Here is a 19,057-nt window from a genome sequence, read left to right as displayed (position 1 = left end):
TTGAAATTCTGATCTTTGTACTATCTAGTTCCTTGTGCGTATTTTGTCCTTATTTATATTTCATTACGAAACCTGGTATTAGACTAGATCATCCCGATGTTCAAGTAACTCCATTTTTCTACACAAGTTTGAAAAATGCGTCGATTAGTAATTTTTTAGTGTGGAAATTTATTGAACTTTGGTTCGCATTTACTGGCCTCGGTGCTTATTATATTTTCACTGTGTTCCTAATTTATACGATAGTGAATTTAAAATCTCATATTGAAGAAGTCAATCGTCAATTGAATAATGTTATCGATACCCATATCTGTCGATACATGATGTATAATGAATTTTCGAGCGAACGCTTCCAGACTTGTGGCAGTTTTGTACTAGGAAATACTAGTCAAAAGACGATAAATGAATTTGAAAAATCCATTGATGAAGAACTTGCTAAAATTATCGTGTACCTCAATTTCATCCATGGGTAAGAAAATTTATTATGAAAATTTACAGAAATTCAATTTTTTAAGTATCCGGGTAGGTAGGTAGGTAGGTAGGTAGGTAGGTAGGTAGGTAGGTAGAGGTATCTGATTCCATTTTTTATTCGAATCGTATTTTTAAATTTAGGTACGTCATGGATATTACCAGACTTCTACACAAACCTATGACAGCATTATTAGCATGGTACATTTCTTCAACAGTTTTGTTTGCCATTACTTTTTTGAAGGTATATCTAGTTTTTACATATCATCGACATCACATGCTGAAAATAAAATTCTAAGCATTATTTTACCCAGATTACAGAAGATTCCATTCATACGATGAAAATGTTATCATTGATGATTCATAGCACAATGTCCCTTCGACTATTTTGCGATGAAGCTGAGAGCATTTACAATACGGTACCTAACCTACTACCAGTATTTACTATCTAAGATACGTACTTACGTAGTAAATAAATCTACATATGAGTACTTACATTAGTACCTAATACATAGATCTATAGTCTATCTCTATACAGTGTAATGAAGTAATCATGATTTAGGTACCTATAAACTACTTCATAAATTATAGGTAGGTATTTAAAATGCATTGTGTACCGGATTTTGTTGCAGAATGGGAAAATGATGGATTCGTTTTATAACACTTCATGGTATTATTTGTTACCAAGAGCAAGAAAAAAACTATCAATTATTCTAGCTTTATGCCAGAAAAACTATGTAGTTAAAAGTTTTGGAATGTACGTAGTAAATTTAAATTTATTCATATTTGCTGTCAGAACAGTCTATTCAGTAATGAATGTTGTACTGGTAATGGAAAAAAAGTAAAACACTAAGAAAAGTAAGCTGATTGATTTGCTTTAAATGAAATTCGTAAATAATTTAATTACCTATTTATGGCCACCTACCCTGAAGTAGCCACTTTGTTGTTTGCAACCATAACCACCTCCAGGCAACTCAACACGTTGAAATTAGAGTGGAAAGTGAATTTCAGCGTTGCAACTTCGTTGCGTAAAATTTTGCGGTAATTTGAACATTCAATAATTTTCTGGAAGCTCCAGAACTGCTAAAAACTGTTCAAAACGTTTTTTAATCGATTCAGCGAAAAGCGAATCGAATGTATAGGTATTAGAGTGCCTATACATACGTAAACTTTCAGCATTGTAGGTACTAGGTAGGTACCTACATAATTATACTTGAGTCAAGTGAATTTTTATTCCTAATTTTGTGGCCACTAGCCACTTCTGAATTTTTGCAATTTTAAAATGGTAATTTTTGAGCAAAAAGTTGTAATTTTCAAAAATAAATTTTGTCCATAAACTTTATTTTTTATTTTTGACATGGGTAATGGGTATGTTTTTTGCATTGGGGGTCCTTCCAAAATTTACGTGACGCTGACTTTTGAAAAATTTGGGGGAAAATGAATTTTGATCAACCAATGTTTAACGTAACGAGTATCAAATCCAACTTGTAAAGAACTTGAATGAAAATTGATGATTTTGCTGAAATCATGTCAAAAATTCAGAAATAGCATTCTAATATTGATCCAGACTTTTCTGTTCAGTTGGAATTCCAAACATTGAGTTCACTTAAGCAAAAAACTTATCTAGGTACGATTTAAAACTATCCGTGGAGAGGAGACTTCATACCCATTTTCCCATTTTCGAAAGTAAGACGTTCAAAAGATACAGGATTTGCTCTACTTTTAATTGATATGATTGTGAAGCTAATACTTACTCGAAGGTAAGTGTGATTTATGATTTGCCAGATTGCATTTATTAAAAAAAAAAAAACAACTCAAGGTGACCAAATTTGGACACTTTACCTTATACGCCACCATGTATAAAAATGATGAAAGAATTGTGACAAAAAAGCACACCTAAGGTCAAGGTTTGCAGCATTTTGAGACTTGGATCTTCCAGCTAAATCATTGAAAATTATTATGCATCGATGATTTTTTAAAAATGAAATCAATTTCATTCTTTCCAGAGAAAATTGTTCGGGGTAAGACGTTCTTTCATCCTCAAAAATTACAATGCATCTAGACCAACGTAGAATAGTCAAATTTTAATCTGAGGGCTGGTACTTGGTGTGCTTTATGAAGTTCATACCTACCTACATATGAACTTAAAGTTCAGATTATTATTCAAGTCGTGGGAAGGTCAGTTTTCATTTTTCAAAATAAAATGTTCAAGTATGATTAAATTAGTTTCAATAATTATTTAATGTTTCAATTTTTATTTTTTAATGAGTACCTACCTAGGTAAGTACTTAGGTAGTACCTACCAAAAATTGATGTTAGTTATAAGTTAAGTTCAGTCTCTTCCAAAGACCCGTGATTTTTTATTTTTATTTTCCCTTTCCTACTTCAATCTGGACGGTTCACATCCCAGCCCTGCAAAAAGTGCAAAATGCAAATTCGACTGTGCAATAAAACTACATATATACATATGTGTTGAAGAAGTTGCCTAATTTTGCACGCCGTTCTGCTTCTACTGCGTGATCGCTTTTAAATCCTTTTTTATGATAGGAGGAGCAGGGATGGGGGAACTGGCTGTATTCAACACACAAAAAACAAATTGTTTACCAAAAGCTGTACCTTTCCCTGTTCAAAAGTTCTTGAAGATCAAAGTTGCGGAAAGTGGTCTCTGATCTCTGAACAACATTGACTATTGAGAGTACAGATATGTTCTGATAAGCAAAAAAGGGAAAAAAATTTCCCTGAGTAAAAATTTGAAAATGGAATAGCAATCGAGAAAAGTTCTTTCGAATTATTTTTTCGATGCAAAATGAAAGATTATATTGTATTTCATTGAAACAATCACTCAAACGCCCATTTTTTACATGATTATTTAATTTTCTAATTTTCATAATGGGAATTTTCTCTTCTTTTTGATAACATCGAAATCCCCTGATAACAGTAATAAAATAACACAATAATTCGACATTTTGACCACTTTCCGCAACTTGAATTTCTGATAACACCTGATATCATCGTAATTTATTAATTTTTAATTCAATTAATTACAATGTGATAACATCGTAATCCTCATTAATTATCAATTAGTGTTACATAAACTTCTGTTTCATGATGGATTCCTATGGAGAAGATTTGACGTAAGTAATTCTACAGAAGACCACACTTTATCTAATTTAAAATAATTCCTATGTTGGCTGTGCACTCACTTATATCTCTGTTACATTTAACAGCCTTATTGTGCAGCGAATGGGATCTTTACATTTGAAATGGATGGAATTGAACAAAACTTGCAAAATGTTACAAGCATCTCTTGCCAAAGCGAATTCCAAAAACGATGTGCTACAGATGAAGTTGACTCAATCCCGAGAAGAAACACAGAAAATCAAGGAAGACAACAAAAGACTGGTTGTGATCGTGAAAAAATTAGAACGAAAGTTGAGAACTGGTTCTGTGCACAATTTAATTAATGTAATGAAGCAGGCAATCCACAAATATGATGAAAAAGTTTTACCCGGCGTCTCAGAACTTACAAAAAATGTTACCGATACTGACGAAGAGGCGAGTATTTACAGTAGCGATGATGAAAGTGATTCGTTGTCATTCTCTCAGTCTCTCGATACTAACGAAGTGTTGAGTATTTCCAGTAGCGATGATGAAAGTGATTCGTTGCCATTCTCTCAGTGTCTGGCCATGCACAACTATTCCAAGTCACTTTCGTATTCTACTGATAATCATCCTTCAAAATCTACTGAAAGCTATCCCGATTGTGTTGATGTTTTGCGATCAGTTCAAGATACACGTTCGGAGGTTATCATTGCATCGAATAATTGCTCTAGTGAAACAGTTTCGGAAAATACTCCTGTATCGGAATCGACACTGAATCCAGCACCTTTAGTAAATAACGATCAATCGAATGCTGGAAATATTCAAGATGATGATGAAGCTATTATTGATACTGGATGTGATTCTAGAATCAGCTCTTCGTCTGTTATAATTTCATCAACTAACGTGGAGAAACCGAAGGAGAGGTTGGTATCTACACAAACACCGAACCCAGATCAATGTATTTCTTCAACATCATCATCACAAAATAATGTTTCTTCTACATACGACGTATTAGTACAAAAATCATCGATACGTCTTCAGTCAGGTTTTGTCGTTGTATGTAATATCGCATCTTTATGTGTCGAAGAACAAAATGCTGAGGACAACGAGCCCTCTTCACTATTACTAAACTCATCGGACGGTACTTTTTATAACGTAAATGATGAATCTTCGTCGAATCATGGTATAGAAAATATTGAAATCCCCGATCAAGAAAACAGCGATGAGAAGCCAAACGATACCGTACTACCAGTAATGGTTGAGTCAACTGATTCGAAAGATGGTTATGATTCTTCGAGTGAAATAGTCGAACTGCAACCGAGGTAAAATGTGAAATTAATCAAATTCGAGATACCTAAATCAAAAATGTGTTTAACGTGTTTTTTTTTTCAGTGGATCTGAAACGAACCAAGCGCAGAAATTGAAACGTTCGTGTCCTTCTCCGTCAAATTCTGATGAATCTGTCCCAAAACGTTCTACAATTCATCATTCATCACCATCTGCGAATTCATCGAGTTTTAGACCCATGTAAGATTCATTCATTACTTTGTTCAAAATGCGAATTATTTTCATTTCTCTGTATTTTTTTTTTTTGCTGTTTAGAAAATGTTACATTTGCGAGTATGAAAATCTAGATGATAGTAAAACATACGCAACTCATATTTTACTTGACGATCACATCATTGAAAAGCATCCCTGTACATTTCCACCATATAAACGCTGCCTGTTTAATACTGATCGAGGTCAATGCAGGAGACACTTTCATCCAAAACAAAATTACCATAAACATGTAAAACGAGCGCATTCTAACCAAGATCTACATTCAAAGTTAAAACAAAGGTGCGCATCATTTGTTCTCATTTTTTTTTCAATTCACTTCTCAAATTACTACATTTTATTTCACTTTTTTCAGACTGATCAAGTGTAGGGATTGTACTAAAGTGTTCCTGTTCGAAAGCGATTTTAAAGACCATCGTGCTCGGTTTCACAATAAAATCTCAAACAAGAATAAGCGTAACTTCAGTTCTTTCGCTACATTACGTAACGTGAGTCTAAAAAAATCAGAAGTATTTGTCCGTCCTGCGGCTCCTCAAAAAATGACGTAAGATGTGCTTTCATTAAAATTAGTAATTCATTTTCATTCGTGACGAAATGCTGCATAATTTGTGAATTTGTAGTAGAGAATGCGAAGTTTGTAAGAAAGATAATCGTCCATCAGCTCAGTACAGATTATATGATAAACTTGATGCGCACATTTTGAAATGTCACTCTGATCCATTTCCTGAATATTATCGATGTCCCTATTGTACCAGACATTTCAGAAATGTGAAATGGTTAACTAGTCACATAATCAAGAAACATCCCAACAAATATTCCATATCGCCGCTAGAAAAATTCCTACCACCGGAAACGTAAGATTATATGTACATCTTTGAGACGCTTGTAAACTTCTTCGATGCTCGTATCCTATTCAAGCTTTGCTTTTACTCGTAAATTTATCTGATGTTTTCTTTAATAAAATCTCTCATCTCTCTTCTCTGTTCTTTGCGTATTGAGAGAATTAATTCAGTTTTTAGAGACGATAAATACGGCGTGCAGTAGCGTAGAAAATTTTCTCTTTCATCATTTTTGTGCACGGAATTATTGTGTTTATTACAAGTAATCGTTTTTTCGATTCATTGGAATGCATATTTCATCGCTATGAAGTTTATTTGATTGGTCTTGATGATTTTCAACTTGTTATTTGAAATTGAGGATACTAAAAAAGGTATTCGTCGATGTTTTGAGAATTTTAAAATGAAGTTAGTCCAGTACCCAAGCGTTAAAAGGGAGATTTTTTGAGAAAACATGAAAATTTTGCAATCCGCTCGTAGACAGAAGACTTGTAGATTCATCAAATTCAAAATAACTTATTCATTATATGTTTTTAAAATCTTGTTAACTATTTTTAAAAACAGGTCACTAGAAGATCTTCAGCAAGCGACGAGTAATGAAGCAGCTGATGAGCGAAGACCAACGACACCAGAGCCGAAGGTAAAAGGGTGCGCTTTGAGAATACTTTCGCCGTCTACGATTAATAGTGCAATTTCCGCTGTAGTTAAATCTTTGATACCGCCAAGCCAATGATTCAACTCTACTTATTTTTTAGCCGGAAATTTTAGCCACTCTTGTATGAAAAGTGATTTTTAGTTTAATTTGTTACGTTCATGACGATTATTACCATAGTATTATTATTATTATTTTTAAAGTTCCTTTAATATCATATGATTAATATATTCGTATGTACCTAGTTATTTGACATGTTCACGATTGCGTGATAATTTTTGAATTCATGTTTGTTTTCATTTTCAGTAATGAAATTTATTCTTTTTATACCTATTGCTAATTTTATTTCAGAACAATTTAAAGAACTAAAGTATTTTAGAGATTCTTATTTGTGAGTTTATATTTTTTAATTTCTACAAATAAATCGTAAAAATTTCATTTAAAAGATTGTTGAGAATTTTTTGAATATACTTTTCGTTTATAAGTTTTATCGTTTCAGGTGGAAAAAAACATTTTCATTCTTCATTCTTCGGCAACTATACATATTCGGACATTTTGAGGTTAATTCGAATGTAGTAGCATTTTTTGCTTGAGCTTCGCAAAATAATTTAGCGATTTAAAAATACAAATAAGAATACGTAAAATACGTACTTGTCTGCAAAAATAAAATAAATTAGGTGCTTCAATTCCGTTTTTTTAAAATTTATTTTTTCCTTTTCTCTCAAACAAACAGACGAGGAATCGAAGAAAGACTAACCCAGTGGTATCAAAATGAAGCTTCTTAGCAGACCAATTCAATAATAATGTTATTCTGAATGTTAAATCAACAATTCAAGTACTCCGAAATGAATGCTTGCTTGAAACAATGAAATTGGAGAGTATTGCAATAAAATAATTTTGAACATTAATATCTCCGCCCTTGATTATGTATTACTTCGTCGCTATGTATATGTACATATTAATATAAATCAAACCAACAAAAAAATCAACAGAAAAAAATTCAAAAAAATTGTAAAATATTTCAACAAAAATAAATACCTAATAAAGATCAATAATAACATGTTATAAAGATTTTATTCATTTAAAAAAATACTAAAGCTTTCTTCAAAAATCTGAAATAAAGTTATGAATGCCAAAAATTTATTTCAGCTACCTAAAAAAAAAAACAAACGATACTCGAAGATTTAAAAAAAATATTCGCAGAAAAAAGAAAGCAGGCTTGCAAACTCATCTTTGTATGCATGTACAAGCAGGGCTCGACTCGCTTTTTCTCCAAAAAAAAAAAAGAAAAAAAAAAAGGTGACTACCCAACAAAACATTTTAATAATTATTGATATTTAACCAATCGAGACCGCAAAATTTTTGGCAGAAAGCAAAACTCAGCAATTTTTGTCAAAAAGTGAGACTAAGTATTTCGCAACTTACTCTTTTCTAAAAAAAAAAGCAAGAACTTTTTGATAATCTTCAGAAAAACGTGCGAATGCTTGAGCATTACTTTTTAACCATTTTTTCAGAAAAGGGAAGATCTAAAAATTTGCTAAATGCTTCAAAAAGGCTTAAAACTGCTTTAAACCGATTCAAGACATCAAAAAATAGGACATACGTGAGTAAATAAAATTTTAGTTTTTTTATCACAATTTCATAAAATTTTTATATTTTTCTTGAAAATTAGACTATTTGGACAGGTAAGGTCGGTATCCAAAAATTCGTCAAAAATCTGAGAAATTCAACATTTTGAAATCAAGCTGAAGACTCTGAAAAAAAAAACTCATAACACCACTTCGACCTCAATTTTACCACATTATGATCTTCTTCATGAAAGACACAGACTTTGAATTTTCAAAAATTTTCCAAAAATTGAAAAATGAATTTTTGCAGCTGAAATTTTGATCATATGGAAGTTCTTCAGACCATGCTTTTTCTAAAAATCGTAAATCGTATTCTCGCTCAAAGCTGAAGTGGATACCTTGAGTGCTTTTCTTGAATTCGTATTCTTCCCCCTTACCCAGCCCGTATCTTACTTTTTGAGAGACATTTTTCAACTCATTTTATTTTTTGAAAATGAAAACTGTTCGGTTTGGAGGGTGTTTTTGAGCCCTTGAATATCACACGTACGAGTATATAATACCTATACCAACTTGGTGTAAAGTAAAGTGATAGGCTAATTCTTAGTGCATAGATATTTATTCCGATTTTTGATGCTTAAAAACGAATCTGATAAGGCCCCTTGTTGTCCCAAAGGAACGGAATAAACTTTTGACCGATATCTCGCCAAATGAAAAAAAAAAAAAAAAAAAAAATTGAGACGAATTTCAGTCCATGACTCCAAGAATACGTAGAAAATCTAGAAAATGCTCTCCCCTTCTACACCTTATCTTTATATTCGAAACTGAAAAATATTGGTGTAATAATTATTAGATATGAACACTGGGATGTCTTCCAGGTAAGAAGTAAAGATTCGTTTTTTTTCCACAATTAAGTATACCTACCTTCGGTAAATGGTAAATAAAATATGCACTGGGCGAATAAAACATTGTCCCTTATTAAGTATAGCTTACTTATGTACATTTGTAGGCACTTCGATAAATAATTCATTCGAGAACATGAAATTGGCAGGTACTTAAGTCTATTTAAAATAAAAACCAGGAAGAAATTCATTTTTAATGACCATTTGGCAAAATATTCAATCACAATCAAAAAAGTTACCTATCCATCCACCTATGATTCACTCAGTTATTCTCAAATAAAATGAATAATGACTGAACCAAGCTAAGTATCCGAGTATAGGCAATTGTTTTAAAAGAATGATTTTAATCCGCATGCCTGCATAAGTACGAGTAATATTAATTTATTCATTCATAGACATCATCAAAAGAGCAAGTAAGAATGCTTTTTACATATCTAATTAATTATTATTCCTACATACAAATATCTCAAAATTAATACATCCGGAAGCATTTTCAACTTATCTACGAGCATGATTTTTGCAGGCTTGATTCGATATGTTCTTGAGATTCATCATTGAATGTTGTAAATACTTCTCAATGACGAAGAACAACACGGCCAATCAAATTCTCGGAGTATACATGATAGTCGGACCAATTATAACAGTAACAGGGATCACTCTATCACTTTTTGCAACTGATGAAATTCGTTACTTGTCTCAAATAGTAGGATTTGTGTTTTGCATTATATTCGGATGCACAATGCAGATATTGTTCGTAGTGCATAGAAAGCTACTTAGACAGATAATAAATAGAGTACTCGGTGTGCATTTGAAGTATCCACACTTCATAAGAGTTCATAAAAATATAACTCGAATCGCTGAAAAAAGAGCAGAAGAAAGATCGAAAATTGAGATATTAGTTTTTATTTTGTCAAGTTCCTTGTGGGTACTCTGTCCATATTTATATCTCATCACTAACCCTGATATTGGCTTTGATCATCCTAATGTGCAAGTAGTTCCATATTATTACGAAATCTGGAGAACTTCTTCGATATTTAGCTTCGTTGCCAAAAAAATTGCAGAAGTCACCATTTCTGCAGCTGGTCTTCTCGCTTATAATCTCTTCACTATTTTTATGACTTATACCATAACTAATTTGGAATTTCATGCAGAGGAGATCAATCGTAGATTAAACGATGTAATTGAACGACATGTCAGAACGTATCTAAGATTCAACGAACTGACCATCACACCTACCCAAAAATGTGGCTGTTTTATATTCGAACATGTTAATCATCGGGCAAGAAGAAAACGCTATGAAAAATCTTTCAAAGAAGAATTTGTCAGAATTATCGCGTATCATAATTTCATTCACGGGTGAGTTTTGTCAAATTATTACGTTTCAGTGAAATGTTTATATACCTACAGTACTTTTTAAAATGTCGAGGTTAGGCAGAATCTCAGTAGATCATTTTGGATCTCAGTAAAAAAAAATTGAAAAAATCTGAGATCAGGGATCTAATTTTTGGTACAGATTTAAAATTTGAATGGACCTTGGATTTGAGTTAGATTTTGACCAACCTCGTCAAATAATGACTAGGTACCTACATTATTCAGAAACCTTCTTATGAATTGTATACGTATGTAAGTAATAAGTATTTTTGTTTTTCCCCCTATTAGTTACTCTGCAGATGTCACCAAACTTCTACACAAACCCCTCACCGCCATATTCGCCTGGTATCTTTCATCGACAATTCTATTCACTTACACATTAAAAGTAAGTAGGTAAATAATTTCATTAATTCTTCGATAGACTTAATTAATGAAACTTTCAATAAAGTGATCTGTGCATTAGGTATCATCTGATGACTTGATATATTTCATGAAAATGTTGTCTTTGGTTATTCATACCAATGTGGCCCTTCGTCTGTTCTGCAGTAGGGCTGAAATCATCTATCAAATGGTAAGGAAATCGCGTACCTTTATCAAGATTTTTTTTTTTTAAGTAAGTGAAGGTAAATGCTTATTTTTGTTTGGAGAAATGTGAGAAAAATTTCAGGTTTTGAACAATATTTTGGTCTTTGTCATCTGCTTTAAATCGTAGATAGGCTGAACCCTCAATTTTGAAACATCGAAAACCCATCAAAATCATACGTAGGCCAGCCATAATTGCGGCAGAGGAGCAATTATAGTCAGGAAATTCATAAGTACATACTATACATATTCTTAATACTTAATAGTAATTTCTGAATTCTTTCGACTTACCTCATGAAAATATTTCTTCGATTCTTCTCTAGTTCTATTTTTCCGACTCATGGGTTCGTACAATCCCAATCTTGTATACTCTGTATCTGGAAGCAGAAAATGAGAATAAAATTAGTAGGTACCTACCTACTTACCTATGTAACTTAATTATATGAAGTTAATGGGAACAGAACACCCATTTTAAACCTCTGATGATTTTAATTGATTGAGGAGGGTTCGGAGTAAAGAGCCTCAGCAGATTTTTAAATTTTCTATTTTTTTTTTAGAAATCCAACCAGAAAAGAATCGAGCACCTAGAAAACTGATCCTTTCGATTAATTTAGACACACCTATAAAAAAAATTATTCTGTCAATTCAAATCCAAATTTTTAAATCGCTCGCTACATTCTTGATTTTCAAATGTCTGTTGCAGAACGAAAAAATCATGGATTCATTTTACAACACTTCTTGGTATTATTTGCTGCCAAAATCGCGTAAAAATTTTTCAATAGTTTTAGCCCTATGCCAAAGAAAATACACAGTCAAATGTTTCGGAATGTACATAGTGAATTTGAACCTATTTATATATGCAGTCAGGATGGTTTATTCGGTCATGAATGTTGTACTGATGGTGCAGAGTAAAAATGCGAATTCGAATTGATAATGTACTTACATAATTTTAACAATCTCCGTTAAATATGTACCTCTACCTACTTATTTTTATTTGCGTAAGATGTAAGTAAATAATATCAATGGTCATTTTTTACATATTTTCAATTTTACTTTTTATTAAGTAATACAATTATGTGACTCATAATAAGGTCCCTGATGATTTTATCTACAAATACAATGTTATGAATATGGGGTCATTGGTGATTCATTCCAATATAGCACTTCGTTTGATTCTGCAACATGGCTGAAATAATTCTGGTAATATCTTATGATTTTTCAAGTACTTGTAACTATGTACTTGGTGTTCTGTTCTGTGAAGATTGTCAAATAATCCACCTAGCAACACAGCAACTCAAACTACACAAGAGTAATTCAGCACGCTGACTCCAGGAAATGAAGGAGTAAAGTTATGACTGAGGTACTTCTAATTGATTTTTCAAGTTGCATAACATTTTAATTATTGAAACGTTTCAGAAGTACTAAAAAAAAAGTCTTAAAAAAAATTGGATCAACTCTGAAGCTAAAGGAGCTGTGATTTGTTAAAAATGAAAATAACTTAATGAATGCCCTCTACAAAAAAGGTTTGCTTCATATTTAGTTTATGTTCGAACTTGAATGCGCATATAGCGATATGAAAATTTAAATCAATCATAACAGTTTTAATTTTGAAAGTGCATTATAATTTAAGAAAACTTCTTTGTGCTCCACCCAAAGCATGGCGCAATCATATTCAAGATATCTTCCATGTTTAAGGAGTTAGGTAGGAAATCATGAAAAATCAACACTAAAATATTATTATGTATTCCACAATTTTGCCCCTTCAGTTCTAAAATCGACAAACAAAATCACACTACTGAAGTTTGGGTTGCTGTACCTACTAGAAGGCAAATAATTTGACATTATTGTTACAGAACACCCAGTATATTATGCAACGCATGTTTTCTACTGAAAACGAATGAAAAGTAATATATGTAATAGACAAGTATTCTATTACAGAATGAAAAAATCAAGAATTAACTTTATTTGTCACCAAAATCTTGTATGAATTTTGCAATCTAATCATCCTGATGTTAATGTCAATAAAAATACGAACTCAGAAGTTTTGGAATATGTGTATTTGGTAAACTTGAGTCTTTTCATCAGCTCTGTGAAGACTGTTTATTCTTTGATGAATATTGCAACGATGTTGAAGAATAATAAATCAGCTTAAAATTTTAATCATATTTACCCATAGAATTTAACACTAAAATTACACAAAAAGGTCGACATTGCCAATTTTAATACGGGAGCTTCATCACACATTTATAAATAATTGTACCTATTTATTCAATTTCAAAATGATAATCGGCAACGTAGAATAAATTTGGCTATATTTTTGGAACAAATAGGGTGAAAAAAATACGTTTAAATATTTTGTTGTGGAGTATTTTTTTTGAAAAGAAGTTTAGTGTGTTTTTCATCAATTTGATAGAACTTGTGTTTTATAACTTACTTAATATCATTCTACTAAAAAATTCCATTCTTCCAGCAAGGATGTTTTTGAATTTCATAATCAAATGTTGTGAATACACGACGATGATGAAAAACAACCCGATCACCCGATTACTCGCAGTGTATCTGATAATTGGACCACTTACATGCATCTCTGGTATGGTGGTGGGACTTCTTCAAACAGATGAACTTCGTTATTTAGCACTGATATTAGGATTTTTGTTTTGCGTCCTATGCGGACTTTTATTACAAATATTATTCTTGATTAAAAGAAACTTATTAGAACACATCATTGGTAGAATACTAGGTCAATACCCGAATTACCCCAATTTCAAAGGGAAAAATATAACTCGAGAAGGTGAAAAATATGCAGAACGAAAATCATCAATGGAAATAGCATTGTTTTTATTTTCAAGTACCTTTTGCGTATTCTGCCCTTATTTATATTTCATTACAACACCTGGTATCAGATTTGATCATCCTGATGTGCAAATTATTCCATACTTTTATACAATTTGGAAAACCGAATCGATTTACAGTTTCATGACGAAGAAATGTTTCGAGTTTATGATCTCTACGGCCAGTCTCTTGGTATATTTTATTTTCACTATTTTTATAATTTACATCGTGGCTAATTTAAAAACTCACGTGGAGGAGATCAACCATCAGTTGAATAGTATTATCGACCAGAATACCAAGAAATACATGACAGTTGATGAATTTTACATCACGCGAGTCCAAAAAGAAAGCTGTTACTACTTTGAGAGCGATATGGAAAAGAAAAAACTAGAATATGAGAAATCAATCAGCGATGGTTTCGTTCAATTTTTCGAATATCTTGCTTTTATTCACAAGTAAGATTTTACCTACCTACTTATATCATATTTTATGTTCAAATTCAACCTTAAAAGAAGTTTGATTTTTTAAATTTTAATTTCAGCTATGTAACAGATGTAACAAATTTTCTACATAAACCAATGACAGCAGTGTTCGCATGGTACATCTTGTCAACTGTTTTGTTTGCTTTTTCTTTAATAACGGTAGGCATTTATATTTACTTTTTACTTCAGCGTTTTAATACGATGTGGAGTACTTATTAGTTATTAAGTATATGAATCACGATGTTACGATTTTAGGTTACCGACGATTTCATCTACATTATGAAAATGTTATCATTGGTCATCCATGAAACAGTGGCACTTCGTCTGTTTTGCAATGTGGCTGAAGTGGTGTATGATATGGTAAATAATAAGGCGATCACTTTACTGGCTTAGATTTATTATCAATCATCATTATATCTTTTTGAACTTGAGGGTTAATAAATGTAACATTTAAATTCTAAAATAATAGGTGCCTAGTTGGAAACTTTTCAAGCACGAATTTCATTTCTCAGTTTTACCTTATGAGTTTTTTGAAAAACTTACTTTAGTGGATACATCTTGAAAATCATCGTCATAATTATGTATGTATACCTAGTTTTAAATTCAATGTTACAGAATGAAAAAATCATGGATTCTATTTACAACACTTCGTGGTACTATTTGCTGCCGAAATCTCGTAAAAAATTATCAATTATGCTGGCATTACATCAAAGAAAGTACAATGTGAAGTGTTTCGGAATGTACGTGGTGAATTTGAATTTGTTTATTTTTACTGTGAAAAACTGTTTATTCTATGATAAATATCCTACTGATGATGCATAAAAAATAAACAATATTATACTACCACTTATAAGGTTTTTTACACTTCTAAAAAGAGAAAACATGGCTTCAAATAGTGTAAACAACTATACTCATTTTTAAAAGAATATTTTGTTTCGTATTTTTTTAAGAATATCAAAAAGAATTCGAAAAAAGGTACATAGGTACCTAAAAATATTCCTACAAGCCCGCTGAAAAAGATAGGAAGTAAATGAAAAGAGAAGAGAGTGCAGTGTAGGTATCTGAAAGAGCATGCAACTCAAAACTCAGAACCCAAAGTCAAATTTCCCACTATCGAAGTTGCTTTTTTGATGTTTGCAGGATTGTGTATATTTTATGGTAAAAAAATGGAAGTAGTGACGTAGTTACCTACTCGTATTTCTCTCATTTTAGTATTATGTCATATTCCCTGACATTCTAATATTACACCAGAGTTTTGAAAATGGGGGGGGGGGGTAGATAAATTTACTATGCTTAGAGCATCTATCTGATTTCACAATATTTGATCTGACTGTTAAGAACTTGAAAAAAAATTGCATTCAATTCCAGACATTATGCTACACTTTTCAAAACTCGAAAAAATTGCTACCTAATCTTTGGAATTTTTACTTGTATTAAAAAGGACTTTCAGGTACCAAAATATGACTCATAAGAACTTGAAAGAAAATTAATAAATTGCCAAGAGGCCTGACATGACAGGTCGACAGACGACCTTGAGAAGCCAGACCTACGGATACATGAACTTCAGAGACCAGACAAGACAGAGATGTACGACCTTGGAAAGCCAAACAGACGGGTTAATGGCATAAAAACCAGACATACAGACAGGTCAATGACCTTAGGAGGTCAGACAGGTGGGCATACGAATTGGACTTAGGAAGGGAGATAGACACACAGGCAACCTCGAGAGGCCAGACAAACTGACATACAGACAGACAGACAGACAGACAGACAGACAGATAACCATAAGAGGCTAAGTCAGCAGGTCAGTGACCTTAAGAAGCCAGACAGACTAGTCAATGACCTTAAGAGGGCAGACAGGCACACAGAAAATCTCGTGAGGCCAGAGAGCCAGGTAGACATACGACCACAAGAGGTTGGACAGAAGGTCAGTGCTCTTAAGAAGCCTGGCAAACGACATGAGAGAGGCAGGCAGACGGATCAATGACCTTCAGAGGCCAGACAGGAAGCCAGACAGATGGGTCAATGACTTTAAGAGGCCATGCAGACAGGTCAATGGCCTTGAGAGGACAGACAGCCGACATAGGAAAGCCAAATAGACCGGTCAATGGCCTCAAGAAGTCAGACAGGAAACCAGACGACCTTGAGAAGCCACGCAGGCACCTAGAGAGCCTCGAGAGACCAGTCAGGCAGAGAGACGACCATTCGCCGCCCCCCCCCTTCAAGATAGTTACGACCGAATTTCTGACAGGCTACGATCGAGGAACTAATCACTAATGGTGTTAATAGAATTGCATACTCAGTTTGCCGTAAATACTGCAACTGCTGGGCGCGTATTATTAACGGAAAAGAGTATGCAATTCAATTGACATCAAAATTGAAATCCACCAGTTTGAAAAGTGAAAAAATCATGGTGAAGATCACTCTAATTTCAAAATAAAATTGTGATATGGAGCGAAGGGACGAAAAAGGGGTACAAACAGATAACAATTTTAAATAAGTAATTTCAAAAAGTGAAATGGCACATTACTGGCGTTTTATTTATGATTGGTCCCCCAGAGTACTTTTTAATTACTCGTTTTCCTTTTGAAACAAATCAAAAAATTGTTTAAAAAATCGCGTTTTAGATCGCTGCTTTCGAATATTTAATTCGGTTGGATCATTTTTTTCAGAATAGGAAATTAGGAAGGCGCCGAGCTCATAAAATTATAACATTTATTTAAATTAGGTACCCAATTTGTATTCTACATAAAATTATTATCTCATACGTTCAATTTTAAAGCACGCCTATATTATTATGTACTTTGAAATCATTTCATATGAAAACCTCTTATTACATACTTGAAGATTGGAAGCAAAATCTATAAATTGTTTATCAAATTCAGCATTTAGTTTTTCACTAAAATATCAAAGTCAGGTAATTACAATAACTTTATGTTTTCTATGAAAGGTACTATAAATAGGTATATAATTTATTTTCGCCACAGGTAGGTACAGATTTTGCAAGAAATTATATAGCAACTGGAATTATTGATTTTTTAAATCCAAAAAGGTTGGTTGCAAAGAAACGTTATTTAGATGTAAAGCTGTTAGTGTTATTTGAAAACAGAAAAAACAATACCAATTTTTATGTTTTCGCGAAACCAAATCTGAATCTTTTCAGAAAATAAGTAAGTTACCTATCTTTTATTTTACAGCCGTTGCATAAAATTCATAGGTAAGTACTTGGGTACATTTGAAACACTATTTACATTCTTTTCCAGAGTTCATTATGTTCTTGGATTTTGTGATCAAAAGCTTTAGATACTTGTCAATTATGGAATATAATCCACCAGCTCTTCGTAAGCTGGCGAAATTCACAACGATGGGCCCAATAATACAACTCACAGGAATGGCGATGGCAGTTATCGAAACCAGTGAAATTCGCTACCTATTTCTAGTTTTAGGTTACGTATTATGCGTATCGTACGCGTATTCCCAACAGCTAATGTACATTCGCAACAAAAACATCGTACATCAGTTAATTGATAGAATTCTCGGTATTCATCCAAATTATCCCGATTTCATAGGCTCAGACATCACACAAAAGGTTGAAATTCGAACCGAACAAAAATCTATGGTAGAGATAATCGGTTTCATATTTTCCAGCTCATTGTGCGTATTTTGTCCTTTACTATACTTCATAACGAAACCAGGTATAAGATACGATCATCCCGACGTTCAAGTTATCCCTTTCTATTACCCTTTCTGGAAAACTAATTCGGTATTTAATTACATTTGTAAAAAAAGTTTCGAATACATGATCACAAGCACTTGTCTTTGTCCATATTACATCTTCACGATATTCTTAATTTACACGTTGACAAGTCTCAAAACCCATATTGAGGAAATCAATCGCCAGGTGGATAGAACGATTGATCAGCATGTCGCGAAATACATGACTTTGCATAAATTATTCACTTTGCCGAATAATGTGGATGATTGTTACATACTCGGAGGCAATTTTCATACGATGAAAGAAGAATATGAGAAAAGTTTTGATCGCGATTTTGGAAGAATTATTGAATACCATAATTTTATTCATGGGTGAGTTCATTCTTATCCAGGTTATTCGATCAAAGTATGTGATATATATTATACAAGGAAATTTTCTTTGTTTCAGTTACCTCGCGGATGTGACAAAATTTTTGCATAAGCCTATGACAGCATTGCTAGTTTGGTATATTTCATCAACAGTTTTATTCACTTTTGCTTTCTTGACGGTAAGTTCGAATGATTTTCTGGTTCATTGTTCATAATTTACTTGTAAAGAAAATCATTGGCCAATGTTTAGGTCACTGATGATGCGATATACATTATGAAAATGTTCTCCTTGGTCATTCACGGTAATGTGGCTCTTCGTTTACTTTGTTACATGGCTGAGATTATAAATCATATGGTAAATATAATGCCTCAGATTAATATACCTATCTATCCATTCTCTAACGAGGGGATCTCTCGATGTGACCACCACCGCTTTGAACGGGGCCACGATTTTTGGAGAGAGCATGGTCTGAAAATCCCATAACCAACCTTTTCAGCTACCAAAATTGATTTTTCGATTTTTGAAGAATTTTCAAAAATTCAGAATTAATTGATTACTTTTTGTGATTCTTTTCAGTAAAAAAATTGATGGAAATTAGCCATCCCTGGAATTACGAGTAATATCAAC

General features: G+C 32.7%; 2 protein-coding genes across 4 annotated transcripts in view; one reads left to right on the top strand and one right to left on the bottom strand.

Moving 5' to 3' along the window:
- Nucleotides 1-19,057, bottom strand: part of LOC135835557 (odorant receptor 22c-like) — a 64,585-nt gene that overhangs the window by 9,837 nt on the left and 35,691 nt on the right. For both annotated transcript variants that reach the window (XM_065349879.1, XM_065349878.1), the window contains exon 3: nucleotides 11,324-11,409. In XM_065349879.1, the coding sequence (XP_065205951.1) occupies nucleotides 11,324-11,328 (5 nt within the window). In that variant the 5' untranslated portion in view covers nucleotides 11,329-11,409. The remainder of the gene's footprint in view (nucleotides 1-11,323; nucleotides 11,410-19,057) is intronic.
- LOC135835546 (uncharacterized) lies at nucleotides 3,402-7,055 on the top strand. Of its 2 annotated transcripts, XM_065349865.1 has the most exons (7): nucleotides 3,403-3,599; nucleotides 3,693-4,889; nucleotides 4,960-5,094; nucleotides 5,170-5,406; nucleotides 5,480-5,668; nucleotides 5,745-5,978; nucleotides 6,525-7,055. In XM_065349865.1, exons 1-7 carry the CDS (start codon nucleotides 3,571-3,573, stop codon nucleotides 6,691-6,693), a joined length of 2,190 nt encoding a protein of 729 aa, XP_065205937.1. In that variant the 5' UTR covers nucleotides 3,403-3,570; the 3' UTR covers nucleotides 6,694-7,055. The 2 variants fall into 2 exon arrangements, with proteins under 2 accessions (XP_065205938.1, XP_065205937.1); XM_065349866.1 differs by lacking the exon at nucleotides 5,745-5,978 and having other exon boundaries at nucleotides 3,402-3,599.

Source organism: Planococcus citri, chromosome 2 (genome assembly GCF_950023065.1).
Source record: "Planococcus citri chromosome 2, ihPlaCitr1.1, whole genome shotgun sequence".
NCBI lineage: Eukaryota > Metazoa > Arthropoda > Insecta > Hemiptera > Pseudococcidae > Planococcus > Planococcus citri.
This window is presented reverse-complemented; position numbering and strand designations above follow the sequence as displayed.